At 52.1% G+C, this 26679-nt stretch overlaps 1 protein-coding gene across 2 annotated transcripts in view; it reads left to right on the top strand.

Annotated features, from left to right (window-relative positions):
• The window catches only part of GALNT14 (polypeptide N-acetylgalactosaminyltransferase 14), a 196343-nt gene that overhangs the window by 169379 nt on the left and 285 nt on the right, over positions 1–26679 (top strand). Inside the window, exons 8-15 of one of the 2 annotated variants that reach the window (XM_058668119.1) lie at positions 94–178; positions 1450–1553; positions 12197–12323; positions 14385–14477; positions 17728–17811; positions 18087–18231; positions 24637–24756; positions 25887–25998. In XM_058668119.1, the coding sequence (XP_058524102.1) occupies positions 94–178; positions 1450–1553; positions 12197–12323; positions 14385–14477; positions 17728–17811; positions 18087–18231; positions 24637–24756; positions 25887–25998 (870 nt within the window). Of the gene's footprint in view, positions 1–93; positions 179–1449; positions 1554–12196; positions 12324–14384; positions 14478–17727; positions 17812–18086; positions 18232–24636; positions 24757–25886; positions 26434–26679 lie in introns of those variants that run through there. The other variant, XM_004582712.3, reaches the window with a different exon arrangement.

Below are 26679 nucleotides of genomic sequence, written 5' to 3' on the forward strand. Positions count from 1 at the left end.
CTGGTACATCCTTGAACTTTTGGAAAAGGTGCAGCATGAGCAAGCTTTCCAGGTACTTTGAGAGAGCGCATCAGCCAGACTGCTGTATTTCAGGGTTTGACTGGAGCCTCCACTTCCAATGGGAGCAGCTCTCCCCAGAGCAGAAGGCTCGGCGCCTGGACCCTACCGAGCCCATTCGGTAAGTAGGAGGGACCAGAGCAAGGGGGAGGTGAGCAACTGCATCCTTTTGCCCTTCCTGCTTCATGGAGAACAGGACACATAAGCTGCTCCACAGATTGGGAAGAGGTGAGCAGAGCCTCATGCCAGGTCACCTTCACTCCTGCCCTGATCTTTAGCAGTTTCTGTCCTCCTGCAGACTTTTACCTAAGAGGTTGGGGGCCTGGTGGAAACCTGAGCTACAGAATAGGCACCCAGTGTAGTTGGCTGTCACACACGCTGTGATGCTCTTTTGCTTTCTGCTAATGCTGCAGTCCAAGAGGGTCCCTTTTGGCACTCTGGTGGGGAAGGGAATGGTCTTTGGGGACCAGGAGCTCCTGGATCTTGACTGTCAGGGTTCAGCTCAGAGAGGTGGAGGGGAGGCTGTCAGTGGGGGCTGATATGAAGGCATGGGGCCACTGATGTCCATTAAGCCATCCTATTTATAATGTGTAAGAACATACATGTAGTGTGAGTTGTGGGCTGCCATGCCATGGATGGCCTTGTCCTCATCCACACTCGGTAGTTAAGGTCCCATAGTGTCCCATTGTAGATGGTAGCAGGCTGTGACCTAGTTCTAGTTTCAGCTGAGGCTTAGTGTAGCATAGAGAGCATAGGGACTCTTAATTAAGAAAGAACAGCCTTGATGTTCTGTCTCAAACTAGAGAGAGCATCACAGGTCCCTTGGGAATCTCCAAGCTAAAATACTTCTTTCCTCAGGAGAGGATGTTATTGTGGTGGTGGCTAGGGGAGGGGAATGGCAAGAGGATCGGAAGTACCTGAATAACAGCAGGAAAGGCGTTGGCCTGGGCGACCTTCGCCCTGTGGCTGACCTGCCCTGCATCTGTGCCTGCTCTGTGGAACATGCGCCATCGTTTTTGGTTGAAGTCCCTTAAGTCAGATGGAGACCCAATGGGAATGGGGTGGGACCCAGGGCACAAGCTAGTGTTCCCCAGGACAGGAGCTGGGGAAACCCTGCCGGCCATCCAAGCATCTGGGTCCTGAGTGAGTTCCAGCATCTGTGGGACGGGTGATGAGTAGCAAGTTTGCCCATTTGCAAGGTCAGGTTCATAATGCATTGAAAATCTCTGGAGCAGAGTTTTACTTTAGGTCACTGGGAAATGTGCTGACCCCTCTGAAGAGGACGGGAACAGGAAGGCAATGACCCTGAGGTCTGGGCTCTGGGGTAGAGCGGTTTGAGAGTGATCTCCTTCCATAAGTGAATTCCTCCCTTCCTTGCTCCCAAACACACAGGACCCCAGTCATAGCTGGAGGGCTCTTCGTGATCGACAAAGCCTGGTTCGATTACCTGGGGAAATATGATGTAGACATGGACATCTGGGGTGGAGAGAACTTCGGTGAGTCCCTGTCTCATGCATCCTGATGGGAATCTCTGTGTCATTGGCCCCAATGGGGAAGAGCTACAAAGTCGCAGGTGCCAGGGAGGGGGTGAGTAAATCACTCCTTTGGGACAAGACTGAGTGGGGTGCCCAAGCAACCATTGTTGCCAGTGGTTAGCAAGGCAGTTTCAGCATGGGGTTGCATGGAGGCTGAGGTCCTGGGGAGTTTTGTGCCCAGACAGATTGTTAGGACCAGAGGGACATAGATATGCTAGGAAGACCAAGTAGGAACTCCAAACCTGGGTCGCTTGGTGTGATCAAACCTTGAACTTTGGAATCTGGATCTGGAAGGAGACTGCAAAGAGAGACTGAGGAAGCAGTCAGTGGTGTGTGTTATATCCACCAATATCCTCAGGTGACTGTGAGGAGGACTGTTGGCCCTGAGTTAATGAGCTGTGTCTGTGTTAACTGCTGTGGAAAACCTAACCATAACCCTGCCCTTGTCTTCCAGTGGAACAAGAACTTGTGGGGGGGAAGGGCTGGTTACGGGGCTCCCACCATGCCAGCAGGTGGCTGCTGAGCCTGGCCACTGTAGTGCAGGGTTGGGGTTTAGGAAATGTTGAAAAGCCAGTGACATTAAATGGCCACCCCTGCCGTCTCCTTTTCAAGGGAACAGTGTCGTTTTGGGATGCCAACCTCCTTGTGCTGGCCTTGCAGTCTGTTGAGATGAGTGTGCAAAATCCTGGCCCTGTGTGGGGTGCTTGGACTGAGTTTATAGGAAACAGTTTGGGCCTCAGAAAGTCACAGCATGTAGACTGTGCCAGGGCAGGGAGAGTAGTCTGCTTTGTCCTCAGAGCTCAACATATGTAGTGCCCTCAATAGCACTCTGGAATGAATAGATGATGGTAGACTAAGAGGGAGCATCCCATAATCCCTGCCTTCCCCCCCTCCCCGCCGGGCGCCAGGGAAGGTGTACAATGAGGGCTCCCTGTACCATGATTGGGCCAGCTCGTGACCCCTGGGGCTCCTGTGGGCATTCGGCTGTGATCCCCAGCATTGGTGCCATCAGCATTTTATCCCATTCCTGCCTTCAACATGCTTTATGGCTTTCTTCATCTATCACTAAGAATTATTTCTTGGTAATCTATTGCTTCTGTCCCAACCCATAGCACCTGTTCACCCAAACTGGGCCCTGTAGAAAAATCCATCAGAAAAGTCCTGCCCTGTGGGGGCCAGACTGGAAGCTCAGTAAACTAATCAGAAACCCGGCCCCAGGAACCCATCTTCCAGGGCCTCATGGAACATGACAGGAGACCATTAGTATGGGGTTCAAGGCCACGCCTGCCTGCACCTGCCCAGGTGGACTCAGGCTAGGTAAACCCTCACATTCTCCATGGAGCAGGGAGTGCTGTCTTGCTGGACAGAGCCGATGTATGCCCTGGCAGTCACCGCACCCCTGGCAGGTGGCTGATGGAGCCTCAGTGCAGCAATTTAATGGACAGCGGTCATCTAGTCTCTTCCCAGATGGATGCATTCACCATCCACAGCTCAACACGGGCACTTGTTGAGAATATTCTTGCGATACTGTGCTTTGTATGTGTGTGTGTGTGTGTGTGTTTAACAAACTGCTTCAAGGAATTTATGAATACATTAGAAGCTCAGGGTCACTGCAAATGTGTGATAGTTACTACAACAGAATTCTCATGTTAATGTGATGTAAAATAACACAGAACAGATTCAACGTAGTCCATAGAAGCAATTCTAAGAATGCAGTGTTGCTTCTATCATCCACCCACTCTTTTTCTATTTTTCTTTCATTTTTGAGGTAACATTACAGACCACGACTTACTGCTCTACTGAATAGAGTTCAACCAGTAAAAAGTAAAAAAAAATAAAAAAATAAAAAAGAGGCCAGTTCAGTGGGCTATAAGTGAGAGCTATAAATAATAAGCAAATGAAAAGATGTCCATTTCACTCATATAAAATACATTTTAGGAATGCCTGATCTTTAAAGCTATAGTAATATGTCGTTCTTAATCACAGGTTTGACAAAGGTAAAACAAAGTTTCACAAAGCTTTATTTGCAGCAGGATTGACACACAGAGACATTTCTTTCTAAAATTTATTGTGTTGATTTTTTTTCATTTTCACTGTTGAACAGCTTTTTGATGGAATTTTGAGGACACTGCTGCAGGCTGGATACTGACTCCCGCTTTAGTCTGCCTTCCCCTGCCTTCACAATAGCAGTTCCATGTGGACTGAGGCAATGTGTCAGCTACAACCACAGAACATTCTGGACCAGCCTACCCATAGCTTTCTCTCACAGCCATATTAACATCCACCTGCCCAGGTCAAGTAGCCATCACACCTTGCCTGCCTGCTTGTCCTTTGCGGGAACACAGGCTAATTTGAGTACAAAAGGGAGAGGGATGGGAAAGGCACCTGACAATCCATCCCACTATATCCTAAGCCACAGGAAAGCACCAGAGGTAGCTGCCACAAGGACTTCGTTCTTTTCTTCATCCCAGTCTTCCATTGTTTTAGAGCGTGCCATAGCACTTGCAAAACTGTTTCTGAATTTGTTTTTCTTAAGCATTGGCTATGCCAGGGAATGTAGTGCCTTTCCATGATGGATACATCTGTCCCGGGAATACTGTCCCATCTGTGGCTGGTGATGAATCACAGGGCAATGAGCAGGTGAAAGTGAGAATTGGAAAAGGGGGCTGGCTGGAGTGTGTGAGTGTCACTTCAGCTGCAAGGGACAAATGAGGCAAGGGGGTAAAGGAGGTGGCCTGTCAGTTCAAGAATTCTAGATCTGGGTTGCGGCAGTAAAGAGCCTGCCTGCATCACTGTGTCCTGCAGCTGTGACAACTCCCCTTGGTGTCACACCTGTCACCTTCTCTTGTCCCTACCAATTCCCTCCACATCAGTTCTACTCATGTCAAGGCTGCCCCTTCCGCCCATTCCTGCCCAAGAGTTCTTTCTGAAATGCCAGCCTTCCTACCCCTCCTCAACCTGGATCCACAGCAGCGACCCTTGTGTACTAAGCAGGAGGCCCACAGTACTCAACTTGGCCCCTGCCCAGGTCCTGCCTCAGCAGCCCATCCTGCCTCCCAGGGGCCTCTCACACTTCCCAGAATGTGCCCTCCCATAGGTCCCAGATGCTGGTTGCACTGTGCAGGCAACTCTGGAAAAAGGACACCTTTCCCATCTCCCTCTCGCCCACCTCTCCCTCACTCCGTGCCATGCAGCTCCTGGCCCTCCACTGACACTCTGCTGAGCCCTCTTCTGTATTTGTTTATCCATCGGTACCTGCTGGCCTGCGTTGCCTCCTGCCAAACCTGCAGCTCCTCAGAGGCACTGCCAGATCTCATTCTTGGGGCCCAGAACAATAGGTACTTGGCGCTCAACCTGTGTTCCGAAAGCAAGACACTGAGAAGGCTGGGGACTCAGCCAGAGAAAGGCGGCCCTGGCTGTACACATGGGGTCAGACCCAAGACCCCCATATACACCGAGCTCTGCAGGTGCTCCAGTCCCTTATGTAAAACGGCATGGTGTCTACATAGAGCCCTTGTACATCCTCCTGTGCCCGGTAAATCATTTCTTGGTTATTAGGATTCAACATAAGCACTACATGAATGACTGTGCCGTACTGTTTAGGCAATAATGACAAGTAAATTAAAAGGCTACACATGTTTAGTACAGACACAGTTTTTTAGGAATTATTTCAATCCATAGTTGGTTGAATCCGTGGATACAGAGGGCTGACCTTGCATGAGACTGTTCCGAATGGATGTCGTTTCATGTTTAAGGGTTCCTTTTAAACTTGAGATTAATTCTACTTTCTGAGAAGTAGATAGAGTTTCTCTGTGTTCTAGATGTGTGTGAATGTGTGTGTTATGTTGACTTTGTTTCATAGCACAGGGACAGGTGATTGGCCTAGTGGCTAAGAGGCCAGTTGGGAATGCTAGGCCTCAGATCCTGGGCTCCTGTTCCAGCTCCTCTTTGCTCCTGATTCAGGATTCCTGCTAATGCAGACCCTAGGGATCAGCAGATGATGATTCTAGTCTCGGGTCCCTACCACCTCAGTGGATCGAGTTCCAAGGCTCTTGGCTTCAGACTGGCCCAGCCCTGGCCATTGTGGACATTAGGGGAATGAACCATTAGACAGGATAATAGGATCTCTTTCTTCTCTCTCTTTTTCCACTTTCCCTTCTCTCCCTTTTCTTCTCTTGTCTCTCAAATAAAAATATAATACACAAAATTGTTGGCCAGGGCATCCGTGCCAGTGCTCGATGCCACACTGCTCTTGCCCTGCCCCAACTTGGCCTCTATTTGTTAGAAGCAGCTGCTGGTGGATTGGTAGCAGTGGGCATATGAGAGCCATTCCAGGCCTTAGTAGACCACCTCTCCTCCCACCCCCAACACACACACTCATTTCCCTGGCCCTAGTGAGATCATTTCCTTACAGTATTTCTAAGATGAGCTGAATCGTGCTAATTACCTCTACAGTTCAGCCCTTGAGCAGGCTTTAGAGAAATATGGCTCTTAGATTTTTTTTCAGAAGTTAATTTGCATTAAAATTGGATGCTTAAACTCTCATTTACCTAACACAGGATATGTGCAATCTATCTACTTACTTTGAACCACATCTCACTTTTAGCTTTTGGTCTTTGCAGAGAAAAGAAAATCTGTTACCCAGTAAAAATTTCTGTGTGTGTGTGTGTGTGTGTGTGTGTGTGTGTGTGTGTGTAAGTGGCGGGGAGAAGGGATGCATGTTTCCAAAAAAAGGAGGCCTTGGCACACACGTGAAAGGAGAATATGGGATTCCTGAATTTAGAACTGGGGATTTCCAAAGCACAGCAGGTGCTGAAGTTAGCACTGGAGAGATGAGGTGGTGCTCAGAAATCATCACACACCAATGCCTCTGTGCTTGTGTGTGTGTGTGTGTGTGTGTGTGAGAGAGAGAGAGAGAGAGAGAGAGATTGAGAGAGAGAGAGAGAGAGAGAGAGAGAGAGAAAAGGGACTTGGCAAATGTGATAAGGTCACAATCAATGATTTTCAAAAGATTATGCAGGATTATCCAAACCCATCCAGGCTGGTGACGCAAACCCTTCAAAGCAGAGACCTTTCTCAGCCAGAGGCAGAAGAGGAGAAATGAGAAGAATTGGAAGCAGGAGTTGCCCAGCCACTGCTGTCTTGAGATGGAGGGAACAGCATGGAGGCAGATGAGAGAGGCCTTGGACTAGCAGTCAGCTAGGAACTGGAAACCTCACTTGTGCAACTCTAAGGGACTGAGCATTGCCTGAAACTCTAGGAAGCAACACGTACCTGCTGACTCCCTTGATTTGGGCCCTCAAGGAAGAGACCGGTCCACATTCACCTGCTGAATCTGTGGTGCTTCATGCTCCAGCAATATAAAGCTGTTGTGGTCACACCCATGTCACAGAACAGTTGTGAGGAGGAATTCGATGACACAGGTGCCTCTGCCCTACCAGAGTCGGCTGCCTTCCCCTTTAAGCAATATGTGGGCAGCGTTCATACAAGAACAGTTGTGTCTGACCAGCTGAAAGTGTATCCCCAGTGCTTTCTTACTCTACCTCAGCCCTTCCATGCTGGGTGGCTTGGTGTTAGGGAAATGGCCCCATCCTAGAAACACATCCAAGTCGGCTGACAAATCATCCTTCCCTGGAGTGGAAGAGGGGAAGCTAGAGCAGCCTACTGCTCTCATCCTGGTTTGGGATTTAGCCTTGCTAAGCTCCAAGCCCAGGCAAGAGAACCTGAAGGCCATCCTTCCCAGCTGCTCCTGAACACCCTGAGTTGGCTGAGTTCTGCTGTACATGAGCTGTTCCTTTTTCAACAGGAATCTGAACTGATGAATATCACCTTGCATTTGTGGTTCCATGGCCATTGGTGCCCACACTGGGCCTGTGGTTAATGCGTTTCTGGAAGCAGGACCTTCATACAGCCTTGGCTGTCCTAGTGAAATGCCTTGAAATGCCTTGAAACCATTTCAAGGCCAATGTAGTCACTCAGATTTATGTACTGATTGAAGAATAATGACAGAAAGCGAAAATCCCAGTTGCTCAGGCACATAGATGACTTAGGAATGACGGCAGCCAGGGGAGCGAGCGTCTATGACCTTGTTGGCCTACTACTGTTCTCTCTATCCTTTGTTCTCAGTAGCTTTAAACTTGGCCAAGGTAGAATGAATACCACTGTGCACCCACCATCTCCCAGGTAAGAGGGAGTTCAGAAAGTTCGTGGAAAATGCATCTTAAGAAAACAACTGTGTATGGGTGTCAAAATATTCTTTTGCCCCAAATAAACTTAGGTTTTAATCCCTTTTTAAAGGAACTTTTTGAAGTCTCATCTTAGATGGTTCCTGGTGTGGCCCCCATGTGGAATGGGACCCCTTGTCTTTGTTTAGGAACCAGTTTATAATGTGGCCAGGCTAGAGCCTAGGCCAGTAGGGATGAGCAGCAGTAAAATGGTAGCTGTGGTTCACTTACTGGGGAGAAAGCTGACCCCAGGCCCAAATTGCTCATCCCCAACCCTGGCAGGTCTGGCCATATCTGATGAAGAGCAGGGACTCTGAGAGAGCTAGTGCATGCCACTGGTGGACCAGTACAGACAGAGAAGGAAAGAAAGAGCTGGGCATGGATGCCTAGAGGGTTGTGTGCTCTCAAACGTTGACCAGAAATCTGAAGGAGGCAGGAGGATTGCAGTGCCCCTGAAGGGGCATCCTGATTCCTTGCCTGGAACTCAGAGTGGCTTTGGGCGTGGATGATGTCCGTTCCCAGGGAGAGTGTGTAAGTGCTGATTCAGCAGGAACCCCTTGCTGAGGGATGCCCACCCAGGATCTTCAGCTCCATTCTCGTTTTTTGAAGAGGTGATGGTTGGGTAGAGCCTACATCCTTGGAGAGCAGGGGAGCCCCACTGCCTCACACCTACCTGTCTTATTTTTTTGCATGGGCCTCAAGATCCCAAGACATCTTAAATGTAAGCTTTAGGCCCAGCTCGCAGACTTAGGACACACTGTATGGTAAGGGGAGGGTGACTGTGTGTCCTGGACTTTAGCACTTGCAAATCACCCTAATTGTAGCTGTCATTATCAAGCTTGGTACCTCTCTAACCTCCAGGTGAACATCTGGGTCCCAGAGTAGGGAGCCTCCCAGCTCATCCCAAGCTGCAGTGCCTTTGAGTGGCAGCAGGTGGCTTGCAGGAGAACTGAGACAGATGTTTTTCAGGATTGGGTGAATGAGTCAACAAATTAGAAATGTGAAAGCTGGTTAATGCTTGTCCCTGTTGTTCATCTGTGCATGCCTTGAAGTCTATATCTTTGTGCTTGTAGCTCCACTGGCCAGTGGGAGAGGTTGGCTGTTGAGGCAGGATGATGTCAGAGCAAGAGAGTGGCTTTTGGGGTTGGAGAGATGGGTGTGGGTTCCCTGCTACTAGTTGCAAGTGGTCTTATCAGAGCCACTTCTGCACTGTAATAATACTCACAGGTTCTATTCTAAAGTAAGACACAGGAAGAGGAGGAGGGCACGATTCAGTGGAGAAGAGGCAGTAGAGCTGCAGGAGAGAGGCAGAAAGGGATACGAGGTTTCTGTAGGTTGCATTGGTGTCTGGAGTTGGTGGGTGGAGGCGAGTCCTTAGCATCGAGGAAGGTAAGAGGAGGAATCAGCATTTGAACCACCCCAGGGTGAAGCTGGAGATGGATGCCAGGTGATCTGAAGGAAGGTGAAGGCCGACCAAGGCCAGGGGACAGTGTCATGCAAGTGGAGGGCCTGCCTGTGACCGTGGCAGAGGTGAGAGGTCAGTGGACTCAGAGAGAAACAAACTGCTGGGCCCAGGAGGAATAGTGTGCAGGACCTGGGATAGTAGGTGGGGGCCCAGACTGGGGGAATTTGCCTTGCAAATGAGCAGAGACATATGTCTCATTTGAATACGTGGAAGAGACTGTTGCTGAAACACAGGCCTAACTTTGGAAGAAAGCTGTCACACAGTATGCAGGTTCTATCTGGGAAGTGAGGCCTCCATCTCCAGCGTTGAGGGATGAGAGCGTGCATGTTCCTTTTTGGGTTCTGGAGCACATCTTGTTTGCAGTCTCTGGAGAAGGCTGACTGGCTAGGACATCCCAAATCGAATTCACACATGCAATGACACAGCCCCACAAACCAACCCCTTGGACTTCTCCCAGGTGCTCACTGCAGGGAGGGAGGCAGGTGTGGGGCAGTTGGCCAAGCAATGCCATGCTCAGTGACTCATGCAAACACCAGACGAGGGGTGGTGAGGGTGGACAGGACTCGAACAGTACCCCAGCCACATGCCCACTAGCTCCACACCATGGGTCTGAGGTGCAGTAGAAGTCAGGGGGAAGGGAACTGTGTGCCCTTCCCACAGGTGTACAGGGTCCAGGTGGAGGGATGGACCCTGGCTCTGTGGTTTAGAGACTGGCTTTAGAACGTATCTCAGTGCCCACCACTGGTCTTCCCTTTTCCACTCAGCCTTTCTCTAAAGTCTGTTTCACTTGGCACCACCAGCAGTCCTGTGGAGTGTTTTTCTGATCTCTGACAGTGAGCTGAAACAGGTTTCCAGGGATGCCGAGCAAATAGGTCACTGCAGGTTCCAGCTCACTAAGCCCAAAGCCAAGCTCTTACCATTTCTTCTTCCCCTCATGTTCTTTTTTTAAAAAATATTTATTTATTTTTATTGGAAAGGCAGATATACAGAGAGGAGGAGACACAGAGAGGAAGATCTTCCGTCCGATGATTCACTCCCCAGTGACCACAATGGCTGGTGCTGTGCCGATCCGATGCCGGGAACCAGGAACCTCTTCCGGGTCTCCCATGCGGGTGCAGGGTCCCAAGGCTTTGGGCCATCCTCTACTGCTTTTCCAGGCCACAAGCAGGGAGCTGGATGGGAAGTGGAGCTGCCGGGATTAGAACCGGCGCCCATATGGGATCCCGGGGCGTTCAAGGAGAGGACTTTAGCCACTAGGCCATGCCACCAGGCCCTTCCCCTCATGTTCTTACCATCATTTTGTTGCCATGATGAGAAGTCCTTTCTTGTTGCTTCAGTCTGTTCCCCAACCCTGGGATGGAGCTACAGCGGGCTGAGGGCCAAGTGCCCACAAGTGATGGAGTGAAGGTACTCAGGGTGATCTTTGCGAGCAGATGTGACAAGAGATGGGGGACGAGAAGGCAGTGTGGTTGAGGACCGGTGAGTGACAGCAATGAGGATCACTGTGGAGGATTTGAGCCAAGGCACCTGCTCGGGTCTTGGAGAAGAACAACAGGAAGTAGAAGCAACAGTGGCTGGGAGGGAGGACCCCAATGAGAAACGCAGCACTTGCTGGAGGGTACAGAGAAAGCTGGGAGTGGGAGGCCCTAGAATACCCATGTCTTCCTCACCTGCCTGTGGACACCTGTCCTGTCTCCACATGCCCCTCCCAGGGACAGCACTCCTGTGATCTTTTTGGTTTTATGAGCTAGTCTGTCTTCACACTTCTTTACCTAACATGGACCAGACAGGGATAGCCAGAGATCGAAAGAGGGGAGTATGAGAGAGGGTCTGCTCCTGGTGCATGCAGACAAGGGAGTGCATTCTCTGTAGAGGATTGCAAAGCAATAATAAAACATTCTGCCATTTGTTCTGATACTTAGCAGCAGCAGGCACTGGCGATTCTACACCACGGCAATGACAAACTTCCCTCCCCTACACCCTGCCTATCACTCCCCAGTCCCCCTTGCTTGGCCATGGCTCCTCACTCAAGGCAGGAGCTCTGCTTGAAGGCTATTGGAGAGCAATGGCAAGGAGGGAGAAATACCAGTCTCTGCCAGCTCCACCTACCAGCCATCTCTCAGGTTCCTGCAATAGCCAGTAGTTGGGAGTGATGCTGTGTGGGCAAGATGCCCACCCTGGAGCATCCCCACCAACAGCTCGGGGCCCAGCATTTTTCTGCAGCTCCTCTTGGCTTTTGGTTCCTGCTTGTTTTTTCTCTTCCTGTTCCAGCTGTCACGCAGGTGACTAGTACCCCATGGTTGGATTGCAGTCTTAGCAAGGACAAAGCTTTCGGAGCACCTGGTCCTGGTGCCTTCTGAGGCTTAGTCCTCTCAGTTGCATCCTTGCCATGTAGTTTTCTAAGCCTATCCTGGATCTTAGGACCTGCATCTGATTTGAAAATGGGATGGAATGGAATTTCTTTCTCCTCGGTCCTGGTTCTAACCCTCTGGGGATGATGCAGGGAATGAGTCTAATCCATCTTCTACGCTGGAACTTTCCATGTACTCATAGCAACTCTCTGCCTTGCTCTCAAGGTTTCTCTTTGCCAAGTTAAACCATCCCAGTGTACTCCCTCTCCCCAGCCCACCCCCCCATCTGCACTCTGCTGGCCACTGAGGTGTTTCCATATTAACTTGCACCACTCTCCAGGGTGTTAGCGCTGGCTCCCATCTGCTGAGGGAATCACCGAGGCTGCCTGGCCTTGGTGGAACTCACATTTTGGCTGTGCAGTCTAATTTTAGCCACTGCACTCTAGGCCTGAAGTGGGCAGGGGGATGGGGGTGCGGGGAGGTAGGGGACTCCCTAGCACCTGCTACCTTGAAACAGGTGGAACAGGAATAGGAGGTGACTAGAAAAGTGTGGTTATCTTGCAGAAATCTCCTTCAGAGTGTGGATGTGCAGGGGCAGCCTGGAGATCATCCCGTGTAGCCGAGTGGGGCACGTCTTCCGGAAGAAGCACCCATACGTTTTTCCTAATGGCAACGCCAACACATACATAAAGTAAGTTTGCACCCAGAAGTTGGCATGTGTGGGCAGCAGCAGGGTAGTGGCCATGGCTGAGGGGGTTCCCAGCCACCTCTGGGGCTCTGTGAGTTTGCCCAGATGCCTGGCTGGACAGGAGTGGCACATCTGCTCCCTGGGCTCCATCAGGGCTGGAGTCAGGCTGCTGCTTTCAGCACTGGGACCAAGACTTCCCTAGTACTCCCCCGAAAGCCTCCGTAGGTTCCACATTGCCCAAGGCCATGTTGAACCACTGATCAGCACCATCATGCTGGTTGAGGGTTGTGAAAGTCAGGGAGAAATGGTCACGTTTTGCTGCCAGTTTGAGAAGTTCTCACTGCCTTCAAGCTGGGTCCCCGCGGAGATGGGGTGAGGCAGTCAGTCCTGGGGGAAGATGCAGGGATGGGGGGAAGTGTAAGCAGATAGAGCTCAGGGGCCTGGCCAGTTCTGCAAAGGGGTGCGGGCCAGGGCAGGACTTGAGGCCCTGGTTTCCCCTCCTGGCTGGAGGATGGCTTGTCATTACTATGATACCTTGGCTCAGCAGCCCAGGGAGTACTGCGCCTCCTCCCACCCTGCCCCCACTCTTCACGCCCTCTTCTGCTTCCCCTGCTTTCTCTCCTCAGAGTCATTGAGGTCTGCTTTTTTTCTGCCCTTTAACTTCTTTTCCTCCAGCTTCTCTCCCTCTCCCCTGATAGCTTCACCCCTTTTCTTCGTCCTCCTTCACTCTTCCTTTTCCACTTGTGTGGGGGAAACTCTGCGCCCCTGTTGCTGGAAGCAGGGACTCTTTCTTGGGGGTATCCTTGTCCTCCTTTGCTTTCCTGCTGGGTCTGCCACACGCACAAACAGGTGTGCCATATGTCTTGGCACAGCCATCTCAGAGGAGTCGATGGCCAAGTCCACAGCACCTGCTGCAGATACGCAGTGGGCTAAGCCAGGGGAGCTGAGAAAATTGACCGGGCAGGGAGTCACAGGGAGGCAAAGGCAGGATCCCCCGAAACTGTGTGGGTTTCACAAAGATTTCCCTGGGAGGGAAGGAGGGAGGGGAGTGTGGATGCAGAGCCTGGAGCTTCAGACGCTGATCTGGGAGACTGAACCCCACCCAGCGTACATCCTGCTCGCCACTGATGGCCCTTTGGTGGGTAGAGAAACGTGGCTTAGCATCCACTCAGCAGTATCCAGTTTGTTGATTGTTAGGCCAGTGGGAGGCCCTGTTAACTGCTTCCCCTGCCCACACAAGGCGCCTCTGTCATTTTAGGTGCCCGCTTTGTAGGGCTCACCACATTGCTGCAGCAAATACTTCCTCTGAGACGCAGATCTAGGATCTGCAAGACCACCTTTTTTTGAATTAGACCCCCCCACATTCATTTCTGTAGGTCTCGTTGCTGCTGCCTGGGCCCCCAAGCCCCTCCCTGTTCTCTGAGGGCTGTACTCATGGCTCTCTCCCCAGCACCCCCGAGTGCTGCATGATGACATCCACAGTGTCTGTCTCTCTCTGGAAGAATCTCTGGGGTCAGACTCCGAGCAAACACTTGATTAAAACAATTCCAGCATCCCGGCTGGAGGTCTGAAAGCAATGGCTTGATTACTTAATTCCATACACCTGTGCCAAACTAATTGCATGGCCTGTGGGGACACCTCGTGTATGCAGATTTTCCGCTTGGGGAGCTAGGACTTGAGCCACTTGAGCGCCGGAAGCAAGGGCTCAGAGCTGGGGCCGTGCCTTGCACTGAGAGTTGCCGGCAGCAAACAGATGGGTTGCCTGCTTCTCCTGGACCTTTTCTCCTGTTTCTTTGGGAGTCAGGGATTTTCGTTCCGGCACGATTTCTCTGACCTGTACCTTCTGTTCTTACTCCTCAATGTGTGCTGTCTTGGGGACAAAGCTTTTTTGGAAACCAGGGTGGGCCTAGGCCAGGTTGGGCTAGGCTGCCCCAAGAGCAGGTGCATCACTGGTCTGATGCACTCATGCTGGCTCCACATACGTGTGTGTGTGCGTGTGTGTGTGAGAGAGACAGCGAACGAGAGAGAGCAAGCTGGCCGCTTCCTGACACTCTGACTCCCCAGAAACACCAAGCGGACGGCAGAAGTTTGGATGGATGAGTACAAACAATACTATTATGCTGCCCGGCCCTTCGCCCTGGAGAGGCCCTTTGGCAGGTGAGTATCCTTTCCCAGTGAGGAGATCAAGGCCAGGAGGCTGGCAGGTGTAACATGGCCACAGGCCTGGAGCCCAGCTGCTGCCCTGAGCTACTGCTGGCTCTCCTTCTGAGACCCTGGCGCTGCAGCCGAGTTGTATCTGCAGGGCTTCATACCACTTTTGTGGCAGAGCTTTCTGACAGGCTGGAGCTGTGAGTTCCTTAGGGGAACTGAGCTGTGCCTTGCACAAAGGGTTCAGCTTTCTGGCTTTGTACAGAGGTGGGCTGCGGAAGCGGCAGCTGGGGCCCCTCTGGGTGAAGCCGCTTCCCCTGCTCACAGTGTCTCCTGCTCAGGTGTGCCCAGGGAAAGAGAACAGGGAGGGGTGTGATTATTAAGAATGAGATACCATTGCATGACATGCATCATTTGCCCTTTTAGATTGCAAGAAAATGAGACTGGTCCCCACTGTATGATAAGAGGAGACTGAGGCTTATACAGGTGGTGGTCCTGGCCCCAGATCACAGCCCTCTTAAGAGGCAGGTGCAGGCACTCAAACTGTACCAGTTCGCTTCCTAAACTAGATGACATGGCACTCCCCATCCTAGAGCTGACTGGAGTTTTAAAAAAAATGAGAGGCTTGATTTACATTTACTTGGTCATTTATGTTGCTTTCGGGTCTTCTTGTCACAGTGGTCTGGGCACTCACTAGTCACGAAGGCTGTGGAGCAGATTTTGCTGTGATGTTTTAGATTCCCCGTGAGTCACAGGTTGATCCCACAACTGTCTGGGAAGATTAAATAAAAATCAAAGTAACTTCACCTTGGAAATCCTAAGACCACACTTTCTCTCCAGCCCTCTGAGGCCACTGGCTCTCATCCCTCTGGTCCACTGGCCAGGCCTGTCCCCTGCCCCAGCTTCTCTTTAGCCCTTTGCTTCTCCAACTTGGAGTCTGCCCTCTTGATCAGAAGCAAAGCTCAGAAGATCCTCTGCCTCATTGACCATCTAGTGACTCCCTGGCTCCACCTCACCCCACATTTTTCCACCCTGGATGAATCTGACTTTGTCACCTCTCCTCCTCCTGCATGAGACTGCTGAGCAGGGCTGCAAGTAGCTGGGAGTGCCACCAGCAGTGCTCTGTGGTCATCAGTCTGAGCGAGGCCCATGGAGTGCCAACTGGCCCAGCTGCCCTTCCTGGCCATCATTCTCCCACACTCATCCTTAGTTGTCTCCTCTCCTCCTACCCCAGCCCAACTTTGAATGAAAACAGGCAACATCAACTTCTCAGGACAAACATGGGGCGTCCATTGCGTTTGTGCCATTCTTCTGGGGCTCTGTCTCCAAGGAAAGGGTGTGATTGCCACTGCAGCAGGCCAGCACTCTGCCTGGATCCCAGCCACACCATTCCATCCTGCACTCATTCATAAATCAACATGTATTGAATTCCTGCTGCCTAGCTTCACCACCTCCTGGCACAGGGCTTCTCAAACTTTTCATATACAGCTCAGCTCCTGGGGACCCTGTCCAAAGGCGGGTTCTGACTCCGGAGGTCCGGATTTGTAACAAGCTCTCCAGGGGGTGGTGATGCTGGCCTGAGAAGGTTCCCCACCTGGTGTGCATAGTAGAATCTCCCGTGGAGCATCCACACTGCTACTGCCGCCTCTGCCCTTGCCCCAGGGAGCTCACTGACCTGGCGTGGGCAGCGGCCATTATCATTTGCAGAGCCTATGGACACTGCCCCTCAAGTGCTTCCACTGCCTCCTAGACTCCCATCTCTTGCCTGCGGCACTTTTCCCAGGATGCAGTGATGCCTCCCTGGTACCCCCGACTGTCCCCATCTACATGAACAAGTGATGTCTCCCTCCCACTGTTCCCTGTTAGTGAGCCACTGCCAGGTTCCACCTTCAGGGTCCCACCTGGAGGGCTCTGTTTCCTCTTTCCTAGCCCTCTTCTTACAACCCATCCTCCCTGGAACTTGAGGCTGCTCCTGTGCTACCAGGATATGAATGTGTTTCTAACCTGGACCTCTTGTCTGAACTCCCAGAGTTTATAATGCAAGAATATGCTGGCCGTCTCCACCTGGATGTCTTCTAGGGTACTTGCATCTCAACAAGGTCTAACCAGAACTCAAAGTCTGCTCCTAAACCTGCTTCTTAGCCCACATTCCCTACCCCTGTTGCCCAGGTTGGAAAATGGATTTCCACTTTGACTCCTATCTCTGCTCCTGGCCCTATTCAAGCAGTCACCACTTTGTCCCCTGACACTGCTTTCCCATGCTCCCTGAATGCTGACCATTCATCCTCTTTCCCAGGCTACCCTCCTCCCTGGCCTTGGGGAGGGGATGTGGCTGGTGCCCTCTGCATGTCCCGGAGCAGCCCAGGGGGACATGAGAGGGGCAGCTGAGAGGCAGGGCAAGTTCAATTGGGTTGGCTCAAGTGGCAGGAGGTAGAAGTCACTTTTCATCCCCTCCCCTGTGTAACAGCTTGAGCCTGTCCCCAGCTCTGTTCCAACACCCCATCCCTGCACCTATAGTGAGGGGTAATCCAAGTGCACATGCTACCTCTGAACCCCTGCATTCCATCCCAGCACCTCCACCTACCCTGCCCCCCATTTTCTGCTCCTTCTTGCTGCTCCCTCCCACTCTTCTCCCCAACACATCTACTCTGGGACCCAAGTGCAGCTCTGCCCACACGACTTCTCTTACTCCCTGCTGATCTCACTTTGCTCCTCTGTGCCCTCCTCCCCTTACCTCACCTGCCCCTCCTCTTTCCAGGTGCCAGAATTACCTGAAAGCTATGCAGTTCACCCTGTGATGGGGATTGGAGGCTCCACTCATGCCAGAAGCCTGAGGGGTATCTGGAGAACAGATCCTGCCCAGGGCCTTGACCTGGAGGACTGATGTAGAGAGCTCCGGAGGCTGGGGCCAGGGGGCATGGTTTCACAGCTGCAGAGAGAGGCTGTAGGGAGGCAGCCAGAACCCCTATGGTAAATTAGTAACACACTGAGTATTTTAGCTGCTTTATTCTTAATGAAAAGTAACCCCTTCCCTACCCCTCAACCCAGATTCCGTTTTGAACCCTCAGTATCACTGTGCACCACAGCCACACTGTGAGGTCTTGCTGAGCATTTCCACAGCTCTGTCTGGAGCCAGCCCTCCTCCTGGACTGTTTCCCTGCCCAGGGGCAAGGCTGTTGGCAAGGCTGTGCCTAGTGCTCACTCCGCAGCCTCTGACAGCCTGTTTCTGTCTTCGCATGCCCCTCCCTGCCGCTCCCAGCATTCAGAACCGAGTGTTGCTGAGGAACAGCCTGCAGTGCCAGAGCTTCAAGTGGTACTTGGAGAATGTCTACCCAGAGCTCAGGTACCTGTACCTGCTGGAGCCTTTGCTGATACTGGGACAGCACAGGGAGAAGGGTTGAAGAAATCCCTGACACCACAGGGGTTTAGAGGAGGGGCAGTGGGTGGCAGTGTCTCTGAATTGTGGGGTCTGAGCCCAAGGTCCTGATCTGAAGACCTGAGTTTGCAGACCCTGTCCCCTCAACTCTTTGCTGTCTCCTTCATGGCAGCAGAGTTCCAGCAGTACCGATTTCTGGAAGATAACCATTCCATTCACACAGCAACACCCTTTCCTTCCAGGATCCCCAACGATTCCTCCATCCAAAAGGGCAGCATCCGACAGAGGCAAAGGTGCCTGGAATCACAGAGGCCCAGCAACCAAGAGAACCCAAACCTGAAGCTGAGTCCCTGCAGCAAGTCCACTGGCGAGAAAGCCAAGTCCCAGGTAAAATATCTGGGTCTGGGAACGAGCTCCGTGTGCCACACAAGGAGACAGTCGGGTCACATGCCATCTGCTTTTACATGACCGCTGGGGTCTGGTGATCCCCAGAGGAGCAGGAGGGAGCTCATTTCTGCCACTGCGCTTGTGTGTTCTTAAAATCCCTCTGAAAGGCAGCAACAGGCAGCCTCATGCCTGAAGGACAGCAGCTGTCCCATCAACTACAGTGGAGTGAATGTCCTCCCTGCTGGCAGTGTCAGTGGGTCAGGCAGGGCCCGGGGTACTGCCCGCTCACCAGGGGACACATAGAGGGAGAAGAGCCTGCCCCTGGGCAGTGCCACCTGGAAGCGAGGGGTCAGAGAGCTTGTTCCATGAGCCTCATGGCGAATCCGACCTGGCTGGCAGATCCAAATCTGCTCAGACCAGCACCACCACCCTCAGGAGGCCCCTGGCTCAGCCTCTGCCCCTGCTGCTTCTTTCAAAGCTGAAGAGCCCTTGGGGTTCCCTCTCAGAGAAGCTTCCAGTGCTTTCTGGATCCATCTGCAGGACCCGCTTCTCACTGCATCCCTCACCACATGTTCTCTGGTTTGTGACTAGAACTGTTCTTGCCAAGGTTATAGACACTCACAGCCTTTCTCAGCCTCAGTAGCCCTTAGCTGGCTGCCAGCATCTCCACCATGTGGCCCCCTTCCTTCCCACCTCCAGCTCCTGTGGCTCCCAGACCCCCATGCTCCTGCAGTCCTGTTTTTTTCTGTCTCTTTCCTCAACTGCTTGCCTTCACCCTTGCCCTCTGAAGAACAGTCACTGTTCATCAAGGTTCTTAGTTTACATTTCTTTTTTTCCGAAAACTTTCTTGGAGATCTTCTCTATGCTTTTGGTTTTGATAATCTCCCTTTTAAAAAAAGATTTATTTATTTGAAAGATTAAGTTCTAGAGAGTTAAGTAGAGAGAATACAGGGAGAATACCCACATGAGAGCGCTTCCATCCATGCTTTCCATGCTGGAAATGAACTGTACCCTGAGAGCTGAGTGGGAATAGGCCAGGTGAGAAGGGGGAAGGGCAGCTCAGGAAATCTAGCTGTTTCAAGGCGTGGGACGGAGCTCAGGATGCAGCCTCTGGCATGCCTTAGGCCAGAGCCAGGGCATGAGAGGGTGGAGAGAGAAGACAGACAGGGGTCAGATGGTGGGCTCTTTTCCTGTGGTGACAAAGCCACGCCTTATCCTAAGGAGCAACATGATTCCTGGGTTGTGGTCACTTTGTCCACCTGGACAACCCCTCTCAGGCAAACTCACCTGGGATTTCCCTGCACCGATGGCTGTGGGCATCTGTTAGACCCCAGCCTCTTCCCAGCCTAACACTGCCTCATTTCCCTCCTGGTTTACCTCATTAACCTTGGGAGAAAATGTTTAATCTACACCTGTTTTGATGTTGGCACCCTAATGCCCGGGGTGAGAAGGGAGAGAAATGTATAATCCTGTTGTTGCACACATGGGAAGCCCAAGAAGTCACCAGGTTAACAAGTGTCCTCTTTATTGGATTCTCTAGGAAAATAGCTGTTAAAGGTGGACAGGAGGCCAGTGCACCTGTCTAGTTCTATTCCAAGTTAAGGAGAAGGCAGGGGATGGGAGGGAGAGCATAAGTGATAAGGGTCTTCCTGTGTGCTTCCACCATGTCCCTGGCAGTTCAGCCTGCTGGCATGTTTATGCTGTGAGGCATGAGTGAGGCAGCAGGCTGGCCCAGGAAGGGGAGAAGAAAATACCAGCTCTTTGCCCAGCCCGGACGTTCACTGGCACCTTCTCCACTGGCTGTGGGATCTGAGCCTGCAGGTGCCCAGGAGAGGGGTAGGTAGGAAGAAGGGAGAGTATACTGCTAGCATGTCGCTTTCTGGCCTGGTAGCATTTTGCTACCCATACTTTCCCAGAACAGGCTATGAAACTAACACTGCAGTCCATCTTCAAGGCAGTTGCAAGAGGGCCTAAAGGGCCATTATTGTCCTCAGGATCAGGGACAGGGACAGTCATTGGTTGCTTAGCAAAGCACCCCATCCTTGATCTGTTTATTCCATGCATTGACTCTGGCTGGCTGGCATTTACTGAGGGTACTGAAGTGCAGACTTGAGTCATTCACCCAAGGCCATGAGTTTAATAAGCAGGTGTACCAGCATTCCACAACGAATGCACAACGAATGTATTAGGTGAGAGGTGTCAATCATCACAAAGTATGTTAGTGTGGGAGGATAGGACAGGAGGAGCTGGAATTAATGACCGCAAAAGTCAGTCCAGCGAAGGTCCCAACCTTGGAGCCTGGCACCTCTGGTCAGAGGTGTCCTGCAGGAAGAGGCCAGGGTCTGGGTCTGCACAGCCGATGAGGCAGCCTCTGCATGGCCAGTGGGTGCAAGTGGGATGTAGTCAGGGTCAGCCATCACTGGGCTGGTGCTTCAGATGCAGATACGTCAGGTCAGCAGGTGGAACGTCCAGTGGAGCCCTGGTTCCTTCTATCCAGGTGCCTCACCCAAACAGAGTGTTTCATGGCTTAGTCCACAGACTAGCATATGGGGTCCAAGACCAGCTATTGGCCCTGCATGCCCATGACTTGAGCCGCATTTCACATAAGCATCCCATTCACAACTGGGCTCTGCTCCCACCCCTGCCCAGTGCTGCCATTGACCTCAACCCTGTTCCCAGCTCCTGGGTTTGTTGTGGGCGTCAGGTGGACAGTAGATGTGAGACATAGTTCTAGGCCTGCACCTCACAAGGGTCCCTGTGACCAGGGCATTACTTTGCTCTCTACTGCAAGACCAGCAATGGCTGCCTTGTCAAATTAACCTGCTGTTGCCATCCTCTGAAGTCTTTTTTTTAACCTAGGCTAAGTGTTCCCCAGGAAGTTTATTTGTTGCCTCCCCCAACCACCCCTGGAAAAATGGGATGTACAAGGCCTAGAGAGACTCCACTGGGGTGGTGCATGAGAGAGATCAGGGCAGGGTTCAGGGGCAGGCCTGCTGCTGGAATTGTAGGATTCCTTCAGGGCATCTCAGCCTCAGTATAGTTGAGTTTAGGCCCAGGTCCTCTGTTGAGGTTCATGCTATGCCTTCTAACATGTCCAGCCTCCCTGTCCCCACCATGCAGATGCAAGTTTTACCTCTTCACCTCAACATAACTAGATGAGAGCAAAGTCAACCCAGTAGAAAATGGCTGCTCTTGGCAGACTTCATATCCGAGGAAGGGGCCTGGACCCCTGCCTCATCCTCACAGCTGCCCCCTTTCAGTGCTGAGGAAGTCTTTACTCTCCGCTGCTGCATCGGAAGTGCCAGCGGAAGCCCCAGGCTGAATGCTGGGCCCTCTGCCTCCCAGCTTTCGCAGTCACAGCCAGATGGACAGTGCCCTGCCTTCTGCCAGCCCATGCTCATCCCAGCAGCCTTGGCCCTCTCCAGGGGTGTTCCCTAAGTACAGGTGGCCTTGGAGCTATGCAGGCTGGATCTGTTCATCAGGGACCCTCCCCCTCTACATCTGCCACACCCTGGGTCACCTTCCACAGGGACAGCTCTGGGTGTGACTTGTTAGGGGAAGTGACATCAAGTCATGGGCTGTGGTGCTCCCAGTCTGCTGGATGGAGCCCTCAGCAAGGAGCCAGCGTTCACACATCAGGCTGGCTCTGCCTGACAATTTCTGGCTTCCTAAATCTTGTGCTGTAGGCTATTGCAGGAAGTCTGACCGTGGCAGGATGGGACTCAAAAAGCCCCTGCTTATCTGGCCTTCCTGCCTGCCTCCGTTTCTTCCTCCCTAGTCCTCCTCTCCTCCTACAGATGTGGCTAGAGACCAGCCTTTGTAGGGAAATTGTGAGGTTCAATGACTCAGATGCCAGGAAGGGCCTGGCTAATGGAAGGTTGGCTTAGCGTAAAGGCCACTGTCCTTTATGTGCCTGTGCACTCGCTGCCCCGACCCCAGTCCCACATGGCACCAGTCATCATGCACTCCCTCCTGGCGGCCACTCATGCCTCTGGTGTCCCAAAAACATCCTCCTGTCCCCCATTTCCAGTTTCTGAGGCCTTCTTGGGCCTCAGAAGAAACGCCAAAAATGGGCTTTCAGAAGCTGTGCTCACTCCACGCTTAACACGACTCACTGCGGTGTGGCAGGGACCGCTTACTTTCTGAGTGCTAATTCGTGATTCTCCGCAGGCTGTGTGGTCAGCAGAGAGAGGTCTGTATTTTGGGTCTGCTTTATGCCATGGACCTAGACGTTTGGCTTCCTGGCAGCCTTGTCCTGAGGCCATCCTCTTCCTCTTCCTCCCAGACCTTGGAGTACCCCAGGGTCACTCCCAGGGCCTGGCCACTTTCCCACATCGCACCCAGATAGCTAGGGCCTCGTGCAGGACCTCTGTGTGTGTCTCATCCTGGGCTCTGTCCTCCACCCGCCAACACACCCACATTAGGGTGGACTGAGTCTTCTGTTCTGCACTCCCAGGTCGCAGGGGAACCACCTAGAAGGGTGTGACCAAGCTTGGGCGTATAGGCTGGGGGTTCACAGTGTCACGCAAAGCTGCAGGTGAGGAGTCAAGGGCAACAGGCCCAGACCGCAAGCCAGCACTGGTGTGTGTCCCCACACTCTGGTGTGAAGTCATTGGCACAGGGACCTCTGTTCTCACTCTCAGCCCAATTCCCAGAGACACCGCAGAGCGGGCATGCTGCTCACTGACCTGTCCCACCCCAGGACCTATCAAACGGAGGCTTGGTAGGATGGATAGGCCCCTTTTGTGCTGTTGTATTTGGAAACTACCCATGAAGGAAACTGACATATAGTTTCAATATTTACAACTCTGAAGAAGAATCTCAGGAGCAGCCTTCTCCTGTGATTTTACTCCTCTGCTAGAGCCTCGGAGGCAGGGAGGCCTCTGCCAGCATCAGCAATAGCAGAGCTATTGGAGAAAGTTGGTTTGGGTCCCTCTGTTAATACCTGACCTTGGATAACCTGTTGGAGCCTCAGCTTCACCATCTATAAAGTGAGGATCCTGCTCATTTTAAGTGTTAACTGTTTGCACAGCATCAGTACTACCCCATCAGCTCTGTGGGTACTGGCTGGGGAGGCAAATGGTCTGTGTGGAGTGATGATATTCACAAGACCAGAGAACTGCTGCGTCTGTCTCAAGGCATGCTTTCCCTGACATGTTACTATTTCTATGAGTTTATTATAGAATGCGAAGAGCACCCACTTACCCATCTCTGTAGGAACTGAGTTGCTGTCTTTCTTGATCTAATTCTATCTGCATCTACGCCCCCAGGAAGTTGTTAATGACCTGGGTCTTCTCCCCAACACCAAAAGTTTGAAAAAGGCCAACGCAAGTATTCTGGTCTGAACCGTCTTTTGGGTCAGCATTTCCTGCTTGGGTGATGGTCCCATGTGAGGGAGAGGGGACAGAGGGTCCCAGGTGGGGAGGGGCAGTGACTGTTGCCCAACAAGCCAGCCCAGCTCAGGTAGGCCTAGCAGTGAGGACAGCAGAGGGTCTGAATCCATGGGAGAGCGAGGAGGAGGAAGAACGAGATGTGGAAGGCATTTAACAGACCACAAGCTACTGGCATGAGGCAGTGAACCTGTGTCTTGTTTCAGGGACACTTGCTCCTATCACTGTGGGAAATGGACCTTTTTCTTTCCCTAGCCACTAAGTGGCTAAGGGCAGAGGTGCCAGGCCACTTGGTCTGCAGGAATGGAAGACAAAGGTTGCCCTCAGCAAGAGACCCTCCTGCATTTTGGGGGTGGGGGTTGGGAGCTTGTCTTTGGTCCCCAGGAAAGGCCAAGGGCAGCTATCCCTGACTTCACAGCTGGGGACAAAGCTCTCTGTGGCTCATGGTTGACAGCTCTTGGGCCCACATTGGCTTGAGAAGTGAGGTGCTCAGGCCTCATTAGCAGCAGCTGTGCTAGCATCCCTGGCACCTCGGAGGATGCACCTGCAGTCCCAGCCTCTTCCCCATGTCCCTTCTTCTTGTGTCACCAGAAATCAGCTCTCAACCTGCTCTTTTTGGCTTCTCTTCCTGCTTGCCATGCCTGGGAAGAATTTGCTTCTTCACGGCCCTCTTTGCCTCAGCTCTCCCTCCACCTTCCACTTGTTAGCACTCTCATACCTTCAGGAACCCTCCCCACTGCCCGCCCGACTGGGATGTGTTTTTTTTTTTAAAGAGACATTCTAAAGACAGGTGGGGAGGGGATGCCAGGGAGCTATCTGCTGTGTCCGGTGGGGGGAACACACCCCTGTGAAGACTTTGGCCCCAGACACACACTGAAGACCATGGGCTTGGACAAACTGATAACCCTAACCCTAACACCTCCCGCCCAGACATAGTAATCATCACACCTGGACTGAACACTGCCCTGCTCCCTTCCCATGTGCGGATCTTCACCTCCCCACTCTCTCCCACTAGATATGGGCCTTCACCTACACACAGCAGATCATCCAGGAGGAGCTGTGCCTGTCGGTAGTCACTCTGTTCCCTGGCGCCCCAGTGGTCCTTGTCCTTTGCAAGAATGGGGATGACAAACAGGTGAGTACTCCGTGGTCCCTCGGGTGTGGGCCACCTGCTGTTTTCCATGTTCCTGTGGTGGAGGGGCCATGTCTCAGGTGCAGGCAAAGAGGAAATGCCATTCAAAGAAGAGGGTGCAGAAGACCGAGGCCCTGGTTGTGAGTACAGGGAGGAGAGTGTTGCCTCTGCATGTGTGTGTGTGTGTGTGTGTGTGTGTGTGTGTGATGCCAATAGCAGCAGCTACGTTGGGCCCACTGGCCAGCAGCTGACCATACCGGCCTACTGTCCCTGACTCTTCTGCCATCACCCCATTCTTGTCATCACATCCCCAGAGAAGGACCTCTGAGCCTCCAGGATGAGCCAACCCCCACTCTGCTTCTGGGTGCTGGGCACTGACAATGTGTCCGCAAGTTCTTGGTACTCTAGGTATGCCTGTGTCCAGTTTGTCCTGCAGCACAGAGCTGGCGGCACTCAGGATCCCATGTGCCATATATTGAGGTCAGGGATGGAGAGTGAGATGCCCATCTTAGGGCTCCCTGATTGTGTGACCCATTGCAGATTCCTAAATGTCTCTTTCCTTTCTGCCTCTGAAATGTGGTTGATGATGCTATGGTACAACTGTTCACAGCAATTGACGAAGACCATCTTCATGAAGTATACAACTCAGCACTGTGATTGGGGGAGGGTGGCTTAAGGCTTATCTTTCCCTCCATCTTTTTCATGGGAGGTAAAGCATGGGAAATAGTGCTGTGTGAGGCTCTGCTTGGGTCCCTGCCATCTTGCTCACCACCCCGCTCTCCCCTGTCCTTCCCTGTGGTTTATGACCTTGCAGAGCTGAGCGAGGGATCCCCAAATACTCCTGTAATTGTCTGGCTTCACATTTTGTGGCCCATGACTTGGCAAAGGTAGCGCCTACTTCAAAGTTTTTCTAGCAAACATTGATTTTTCCTTTTAATTCTTTTGAGTACAATTAAATAATTGTGAGCACAGGGACCAGCCAAGTAGTTAGCTGTACTCTTATTCCTACCCAAGACCATGAAATCGAATCAATGTCCTTCTTTGTGGTGGTGCTGCAATTTGTGACATTGTGTGTGGGGCCCAGGACCCTGCCTACAGTAGCCCAGCTCACCCTCTCCACTCTGTCTTCTCAGCAATGGACCAAGACGGGTTCCCACATCGAGCACATAGCATCCCACCTCTGCCTCGACACAGATATGTTTGGTGACAGCACTGAGGCCGGCACAGACGTTGTCGTCAATCCATGTGAGTCCTCACTCATGAGCCAACACTGGGACATGATGAGCTCTTGAACTTCCTTGCCCAGGCCAATGTGGGCTCTGGGGTTGGTACTTCTGTAGGCCAGAACAGACTGGAAAAAGAGGCTGCGGGCAGCCCATGACTGCTGCACACACCCTGGACTGGGAGGCAGAGGCAGAGCCTCTCAGGACAGGTGCACTGTCTCAGGGAGGATGGAGGAAACGCTTGAAGGCCAGCATGGCTCAGTGACCAATCCCACATGTTCTGGAGGGCATGATGTTCCTGGCCCGGTGTTCCCCTGCCTGGTCCCTGGAGACGGATGCAATGGGAAGTGTTTGCTGCTCCTTTTCTTCCAAAAAAGAAAAAGCCTTCCCTGTCATCAGGCCAGGACTAGAGTGGAGGTGGTTTTCAAAATAAATAAAGTTAATTTTAGAAATTGTCTCCGGGTGTCTCTTGCACTGTGTGTTCTGCCACTGGCTGGAGCTAACCAATTTTGGTATTGTTGGGGATGAGGGGTGGGCATGTTGTGGCAGGGTGGACAAAGAAGAGGAAGAGGGAGGCTGGAGACTTGTTCTTTTATCCTGGCTGCTACCAGCTAGCTGGGTGATCTCAAGATAGTTCATAACATCTGTGGTCCCCCATTCCCAGTTATGTCAGAGTCAGATCAGATCAGTGGGTTTTGCCAAT

Source organism: Ochotona princeps, chromosome 8 (genome assembly GCF_030435755.1).
Source record: "Ochotona princeps isolate mOchPri1 chromosome 8, mOchPri1.hap1, whole genome shotgun sequence".
In the NCBI taxonomy this organism is placed as follows: Eukaryota; Metazoa; Chordata; class Mammalia; order Lagomorpha; family Ochotonidae; genus Ochotona; species Ochotona princeps.